Below are 8,892 nucleotides of genomic sequence, written 5' to 3'. Positions count from 1 at the left end.
ACATTGTGAAAATGACTCTACTATCCAAAGCAATCTACACATTCAATGCAATCCCTATCAAACTACCACTGGCATTTTTCACAGAACTACTACAAAAAATTTCACAATTTGTATGGAAACACAAAAGATCCCGAATAGCCAAAGCAATCTGGAGAAAGAAAAATGGAGCTGGAGGAATCAGGCTCCCTGACTTCAGACTATACTACAAAGCTACAGTAATCAAGACAGTATGGTTCTGGCACAAAAACAGAAAGATAGATCAATGGAACAGGATAGAAAGCTCAGAGATAAACCCACACACATATGGTCACCTTATTTTTGATAAAGGAGGCAAGAATATACAATGGAGAAAAGATAGCCTCTTCAATAAGTGTTGCTGGGAAAACTGGACAGGTACATGTAAAGGTATGAAATTGGAACACTCCCTAACACCATACACAAAAGTAAGCTCAAAATGGATTAAAGACCTAAATGTAAGGCCAGACACTATCAAACTCTTAGAGGAAAACATAGGCAGAACACTCTATACATACACCACAGCAAGATCCTTTTTGACCCACCTCCTAGAGAAATGGAAATAAAAACAAAAATAAACAAATGGGACCTAATGAAACTTAAAAGCTTTTGCACAGCAAAGGAAACCATAAACAAGACCAAAAGACAACCCTCAGAATGGGAGAAAATATTTGCAAATGAAGCAACTGACAAAGGATTAATCTCCAAAATTTACAAGCAGCTCATACAGCTCAATAACAAAAAAACAAACAACCCAATCCAAAAATGGGCAGAAGACCTAAATAGACATTTCTCCAAAGAAGATATACAGATTGCCATCAAGCACATGAAAGAATGCTCGATATCATTAATCATTAGAGAAATGCAAATCAAAACTACAAAGAGATATCATCTCACACTGGTCAGAATGGCCATGATCAAAAAATCTTTAAACAATAAATGCTGGAGAGGGTGTGGAAAAAAGGGAACCCTCTTGTACTGTTGGTGGGAATGTAAATTGATACAGCCACTATGGAGAACAGTATGGAGGCTCCTTAAAAACCTACAAATAGAACTACCATATGACCCAGCAATCCCACTACTGGGCATATACCCTGAGAAAACCAAAATGTTCATTGCAGCTCTATTTACAATAGCTAAGACATGGAAGCAACCTAAGTGTACATCAACAGTTGAATGGATAAAGAAGATGTGGCACATATATACAATGGAATATTACTCAGCCATAAAAAGAAACGAAATTGAGCTATTTGTAATGAGGTGGATGGACCTAGAGTCTGTCATACAGAGTGAAGTAGGTCAGAAGGAGAAAGACAAATATCGTATGCTAACACATATATATGGAATCTAAAAAAACAACATCAACAAAAAAAAAGGTTCCTAAGAACCTAGGGGTAGGACAGGAATAAAAAGGTAGAGAATGGACTTGAGGACATGGGGAGGGGGAAGGGTAAGCTGGGACCAAGTAAGAGAGTGGCATGGACATATATACACTACCAAACGTAAGGTAGGTAGCTAGTGGGAAGCAGCCGCATAGCACAGGGAGATCAACTTGGTGCTCTGTGACCACCTAGAGAGGTGGGATAGGGAGGGTGGGAGGGAAACGCAAGAAGGAGGAGATATTGGGATGTATGTATATGCATAGCCGATTCACTTTGTTATAAAGCAGAAACTAACACACCATTTTAAAGCAATTATACTTCAATAAAGATGTTTTAAAAAAATCCTGACTTTACTGTATATTTATTATGAGTAACATAAAAAAAGAGAACTAGTTTTGAAAACCAAATAATTTATACAATAATAAATGTTCTTATAGACCCACATAAAGACACAACCTGTGTTCTCAATAATGCTCTAATGCAAGGGATCTTAAAGTGTAGTCTCAGATAAGCAGTATCTGCTTCACCTGGCAGCTTGTTAAAAATGCAAATTATCCGGCCCTACCGGACTTCTAGTGAATCAGAAACTCTGGGGTGGGGCCCACCAACCTGTGATTTAACAAGCGTTCCACATTATACTGATGCACCCTAAAATTTGAGAACCACTGCTCTAATCTAATCTATTAAGTTTAAATTGGTGTTTTATAAAATAAGACAAGACTTTCATACTACTAATTCAACCTTGTACACTTTTCACAGGCATGTTTGCAAGGAGACCTAGAGGCAGGTAAAATTCATCTTTTCTGTGGCTTTTGAGAAGCCGGATACCACTTCCATTTCTCTTTCTCCTAACCAATTATTTTGGGGAGATTTTTGGTTTTGATCTATTTTCACTTAACATCTCTTGAGACAATGAAGAAAGTTGGGGTACATTTCCTTGAGCTGAGTTAGCAGTTTCTAGCTAGAATATGCTTTCTTTCAAATCTTCATTCATTACCTTTCAGCAGCTTAACAGTGTCATTGATTACTATAACTATAGATCCAAGCTGAATATTTTCAAGAAAAGTAATACTACACTTACTAGCTATTTCAGGTCAGAAATACTGATGTATCCTTTATTAACACTTGCATTTTTAAAAACTTGTTAGAATAGTATGTTGCTTTAATTTAGACACTGAAAATAGAAGAAGACAGCAAATTGAAATGAGTTTCCCAATCCTTCATAATCATCACCTCCACATAGAAGTACTTAGAGGCAGGGGGAAAAAAACATCAAAAGATACAAATAATTTTTAAACTATACAAAGCATAAATTCTTAACTCTCCATCATTCAGTGTCTTATTTCAGAGTGACTAAATACAAGGGTTGAATATTTCAATATACAAAAGTGCATAGTTTTGTTCTTTTTCTTTCTTATTAATGGTTTCCACAGGTATTTGATTTACAGAGCTGGGTCTCTGATAAATATATTTCATATTACCTGAGGGCTTCTCAGAGGTTGACAGAAGCCTGAACTTCCATTTTTGAGGTCTCCAGTATTTACGTAAATAGTAATAGTAGATATGCTAAAGGTAGATACAAAAACTGTGGTTTATCCCATAAGTCTAAACCAAAGCTAAGACATTTATCACATTAAAAAATATTGTATAAGTTCATTTAGAGATTATACTAAATTTGAGGTTCTTTACAAATGTGAGACACTGGGCTAGAACATCTTCTCCACCTCTGCTTCCGCCACTGCCACAGGTTCTTTGCTGTCTAAAATGAGTGTTGCATAAACTGGAATCTCTTGGGAGGAAAAATTATTCCCCGGGCTTCATACTCCTGGGTTAGGGAAGAAAACAGGAAGGAAAGGCTAGAGGGGACAACGGTTGACACTGCTATCTATTGCCTCTTTACCTTCTTCTGGGCAAGTAAAGAGGAAGGAAATATGGGCAAGTAAAGAGGAAGGAAATATAGGCAACATATCTATCTGCTATTACACTGGCTTAAATTTCATACGTGCACTGATGGGAACTTGTGGAATAGAGCTATAAGACTTGACTATCTCATAGGAAAACAACACAGAATCCTAAGGTGTCTGTACTTCCAGTTAGATGGTTAGAGTAGCAATCACTGGTGAAGGTAGCAATTCTCCCCAAAGATTCAGGAAATTTGCGCCTCCAATCAAAGATTCATGAATCTTTTCTATTTCCTGAAATCTTGTAGAAGAGCCTGACCTCCTATCCCTATAACAATACGTAAGTAACAGAAGAGCAGGGAAGGTTCCTGCTTTTATTTTCTTATTAAAATATTATTTAATATTTAGTAGGTGGACCATTTAGTAGATGTTCAATAATTTTTCTTTTTTTTTCTTTTTATAACTGAAATGAAGACTGTAAAGGTGCTTGGATGACAGAGCAAGTTCTCTGGAAAAGATGCATTTAAAAAAAAATGTAAGTTCTTAAAATTCCTGAAAGGCACAAGACTCCCGGGGGGTGGGGGGTGGGGGGGACCACAACAAAATTAATTAGTTAATTTTAAAAAACAATCTAATACATGTCATCTGGCAAAAGAATTCTACCATCTTGACATTTTCATAGGCTTCCAGAAGGAGTAATTCGTTCAGTTACTTCTGTAACCTCTTTATCAAAAGAGCAAAAAGAATACACAACTTTCAGGCTTTTTAAATTTTCAAGCTAACTCAAAACATGAGAATCTAATCGAAGATCTCGCTATACAGTATCCAAATGCTCCCTTAAAGTTAATAAACGACCAAAATGTTTAATTTCTGTATCATTTGGGTCTCTTTCAATTCCAACAAGGTAGAAATTTCAACTCAAGCTGCCTTAAGACAAAACTGAATTTGGTGATTTGTATTTGAAAATATCCAAAGTTAGGACCTTTTTTCAGCAGCAGCTGGGTTCAGAGCTCAAATATCCCCATCTAGGTTTAGCTTTCCTCCAACTCACAGGTATGCCTGAGTATTTGCTTCATTTTCAGACTTCACATGGTGACACAAAGAAGCTCTAAGCTCACAACTCACTCTGCAAAGTCCAATGGAAGGGAGTCCCTTTCTTAAGGGGGCCAAAAAAAGTCCCAAAACGGTGCTTTCTTGTCTCTGACTGGCCAGACTTGGTCATATACTTTTCTGTAAACCAGTCCTAGCTACCAGGAAGACATAATGCTTCTAATGGCCATACCTGAGTCGTGGGTCACCCAGTGAGTCATAGTAGTGGCTGACATCACCTGAAGCTTACGGGCCGAGGGGTGCTGGTACGATCCTCAAAATAAACGAGGGTACTGTTTCCATGAAGAGGAGCGAGTAGCTGCAAAGCAAAACCACAAATATCCACTACAAGTTATCATTAGTAGATCCACTTCCCCCTCTTAGTAAAACTGTCACATATGCTATGTTAGTGGGTCAAAATGGAATCTAAAAGAAAAAACAAAAAAAATCATTCGATTGAGGCTCCTGATCAACCTATAGTTCAGAAGAGTGTAACCTCACACCTTGTATCCAAAATGTTGCTCCAGTTGTTGGCCTTCCATTTGTCTTCAGGAGCTGGAACACGTGGCCTTTAGAAAGCCCGCAAATAGTGGCAATTCCCTGCTTACAACCTCGAAGCCGCCCGCCTTGCTCTGCCAGGTCCAGTGTCACTGGCGGGAGCGTGACCAGAGGGGACTACGAGGGTGAGCCCGCCCCCCTTCCCAGCGCCGCCTCAAGGACTCGCACCCACTTCCCACGCGGCGCAACCCTTCTCATCCTTGGCGGCCGCTACCAATACTGCCCGCAGTGGCCGTCGGAACCGGACGACCGGGGCGGGACGCCCGAGGTCCCCAAGCCGAGGGCTGGGCAGGCAGACCCGGGTGCGAGGCGGGCGGATGAAGACGCCTCCAGCCCCCTGGCTCCCGCCTCCTCCCCTTAAGCCGGCGGGCGGGCGCGGGCGCGGGCGGGTCGGGAGCTGTGAGGCAGCGTGAGGGCGGCGCCGGCGCTGCCGGGCGGGTCCCGGGGCCGCGGAGCGCGTCGGAGCGAGCGCACGAGACCCCCGCGCGTCCGCCGCGCTCGCCCCGCGGCCGCTCCCTCCCGGCGCCGCCCGCGCTCCTGGATCCGCGAGGCGCCCACCGGACGCGGCCGCGGGGACCCGGGCGTGCGAGGGCGGGGCCGCCCCCGCCGGGCTCCCGGCACCACGTCGCCCCTGAAAGAAGCCCGAACGGCGGGGCTGCCGCGAGGAGCCGCGGAGCCTGAGGACCCGGGAAGGCGGATCCCGCGGACGCCCGCAGCCCGAGGAAACCACCAGGGACCGGGCGGTCCTCGGCGACTTGGAATGCGGACTCCAGAGGCGGCGCGCACGGTCAGGGCAAGTTTCTCGCGGTTTGAAGGGGTCCTGAAACCGCCACTCGTTTTATTTAATTGTCCTTTCCCCTACTGTTTTAAATAAGTTTATTTAGACAGTGAAGAAAAAAAAATATCTTCCTGGATGACTGTAGGTTTGTAAATATAATCCCGAAAGTTTTGCATGGTGTGGTTATCTGCTTATGCATATTTATTAATCTGTTAACTCTTCAGCTAGACAGAAAATTGACATTTTAAATATTGTGTGAGGAACATTACAAGTTCGCTGCTGCGTTCAGGCATTGTGTTATTTATCAGCTTAGTTAGCATCTGTCTTCCCGAAGTGGTACCCAAACGTGTCCCTTGGCGACCGGTCTTGCATGTGACACTCTTGCCCTCTAGTGCCTCAGCAGCTTGGTAGCAGTTTGATGGCTAATATTAATGAGTTGTTACATAACACAAGGGTACTTGGGCCTGAACTGGTTATTGCTGCCACTTTTTACAAAAGCCAAAAGGCTGAGCCGGTGGTAGTGGATACTGCTGTTTCAGTTTCTTTTCTATCTATTGAAACTTTCTCAAGCGTTTTCAGCTCTTTCTGTTTTCATTCCAGGTAAGTGTGTCTATTTATTTATACTATACATTAATGGCTCACTCATAAATGTAGGAGTAGCAACTTTGTTTTTAATTAATCTAAGAATTTCAGGATTGAGTAAGTGCCTAATTTTATCTTTACAGAAGAAATAGAGGATTTAATTAAATTGAGTGAAATAAAGAACTGTCTTCTCCCGGTGTAATATTAAAGCTTCTCTTTTATAAAATTAAAGTGTTAAGGGGATGATCCCTTATAATTGTTTAAGATCTCCACCAAGAACTTGTAATTATTCTGCAGTAGATTTGTTAGAACAAATGTCTGTTGCTTGATGGACTAGAAATTTGTAAGCAACATTAGAGATTTAAGCTATACCTGTTTAACTATACAGTAATGATCCTCAACAAATCTTTCTGTTTGATGCAATTCATTTTATAAACATTATGTTAAATTGTACAGTTAATAAAATTAAATGCAACTGGCAAGAAATAGCCTAGGTATTGAATACAGAAGCTTTAAGTTAAAAGAAAATACATATTCTTCCATTTAATATATCCACTTTTTCTGAAGAAGAACTAAGTTTCATTTTTTTAAGGGGTTTACCTAGATCATCTTCCAACAAGTTCTTCTAGTTCTTCTAATATCTGGAAACTATTTAAGCCTCAAACTCATTTAAAGTTGAAATTTATCCATATTCTTTATAAACATATTGGAGTATGGCAACATATGTAATCCGGAAGAGTTCAAAGGAATTCATTCCTAAGTAATGTAAACAACTAAATCTTAATATTAAAATACAAATCAGATATTGAGACACATGAGAAACTGACCTCAAATCCACTTTTTCTTTTTCTTAGAAAATACATTATCAACTATTGAACAGTGCTGTTCACCACTAGAGAGCAGAGTGATGTGGAAGAGAAACTCTCAAACATCTGATATTCACCTGAAGGGCATTTTTTCCCTTTTTCTTTAGCCATAGCTCCCTAATAACATTGTATTTGAGAAGTAGATTTCAAAAATAAATTTGAAAGAGATTCTTTTGGAAAATAGTACTGAACATATCAAGAGGCTTGCCTTAACAGAAACTCTTTTCCTTTTCTTTCTCCAGTTAACACAGACAGTATCTGCCACCTCTCTGATATTTTTATTGTTTTTGTTTATGGTCTTGATGGGAAAGCAGAAGCCTTCTTTCTTTGTCTAAGTAAATATTGATATTAAACTGGTCACATGAGTTAATTTTCTACATAGTCTTTAGAATAAAGATTCTCACATTACTAAAATATTTTAGATAAAATAAAACTTTCATCTCTTTCTAGAGAAATTTGTTATAGTTCAGTTGAGTTGAGTTATAGTATACCATTTCTTTTAATACATTTTCTTGAGAAAACTATTGTTTCTGAAGATTACGGCAAATATTAGAGTAATTTGTGGTATAACAGAAAGGTTTGTTGAAAAAAATATAGTGGAAGTGATACCCAGGCATTTGAGGTTCTTTTTTTCTGAACAATATATCCTGCTGAAGAAGTTATTATGAGCTAGAATCTATAAATTCAAAGGTTGACTTGTCATTAAGAATTTTAAAATGATAAAGAAATTACAAATTTTTCTTTTAATTCAGGGAATCTTATATGACTTCCTTGAATCCTGGTTGAATCTCAACTGTTCTTTGGTGATTAGTGGCAACTTTTAAATTTAAATAAAATTTGAGGTTAAAATACTTTGGTGATTTGTGTGCGCTAGAAAAACAGGGACATAGAATTGGTGATAAAAACACTATTCTCAACTAAGTAAATGCCTTGGACTTCTAATTGCTTAACAGTTTAGACAATAGGGGAAAGACAGTGGAAGTTTACTTATCCTGTGCTGTGGCTGTTGGCAATGAGCACTCACACTGAAATGCACGAACTCTGAACACCTGTCCATATTCGAGGATGCTGCCAGGCCACAAAAGTAAGAGCTTGCATTATAATGGTAGCTAGTGTGAACAATGCTCACAGTTGTTTTATAACTGAAGTTTCTCTTAGAATACCCAAGAATTGGTTTTAGAAGACCAACTGATTTATTTGTCTGCTTGTTTGTTTTTAATAAAAACTATATCCTTAGGCTCTGGGACATCACAATGAGTGATTTATCGCTTCAAGTTGAGCTAAACATTTTTCATCAATTTCACGTAAGTTACATAACTAGAAAAAAAAGTCAGGCCCTGCTGCAAGTATCCTGTATAATAAATGATTTTACAAAAACTCCTACAAATTAATGAGGGCTGTAACTCTTCACTACCTGTTGCAAAAAAATCAAGTATTAAAGTTCTATACTAAAACCTTTTAGCATCTCCGTGATGGGTATCCATTTTATGTACATTTCACTTTAAAATCTTTTTCTTTGATTACAATGTTTGAGAATAACATGAAGTTAGATCTGGATTCTAGGTCTGGTTCTGCCATGAGAGCTGTAGCCTTGGACAACTCCCTTGCTGACTCTAGGCCTTGGTCCCTCACCTGGAAAATAAGGATCTCAGAGATCCTTTCGTATCCTCTTTATTGCCCAACACTGTGGAAATTGTTCTGGAGTACAGGACAAAAAGACA

The 8,892-nt window shown here is 39.4% G+C and overlaps 1 protein-coding gene across 7 annotated transcripts in view; it reads left to right on the top strand.

Moving 5' to 3' along the window:
- The first annotated feature begins 5,591 nt into the window (after positions 1–5,591).
- LOC115857181 (bifunctional heparan sulfate N-deacetylase/N-sulfotransferase 3) overlaps positions 5,592–8,892 on the top strand; it is a 156,123-nt gene continuing 152,822 nt past the window's right edge. For 2 of the 7 annotated variants that reach the window (XM_060299004.1, XM_060299001.1), the window contains exon 1: positions 6,204–6,323. Coding sequence is in view for 1 of the 7 variants with exons in the window: in XM_060298999.1 (XP_060154982.1) it covers positions 5,706–5,732 (27 nt within the window). In the remaining 6 variants the exon portion in view is untranslated. Of the gene's footprint in view, positions 5,733–6,203; positions 6,324–8,213; positions 8,256–8,427; positions 8,476–8,892 lie in introns of those variants that run through there. The other 5 variants (XM_060298999.1, XM_030863976.2, XM_060299005.1 and 2 more) reach the window with 5 other exon arrangements.

This window comes from Globicephala melas, chromosome 5 (genome assembly GCF_963455315.2).
Source record: "Globicephala melas chromosome 5, mGloMel1.2, whole genome shotgun sequence".
NCBI lineage: Eukaryota > Metazoa > Chordata > Mammalia > Artiodactyla > Delphinidae > Globicephala > Globicephala melas.
The sequence above is the reverse complement of the archived record's forward strand: the minus strand, read 5'-3'. Positions and strand labels throughout refer to the sequence as shown.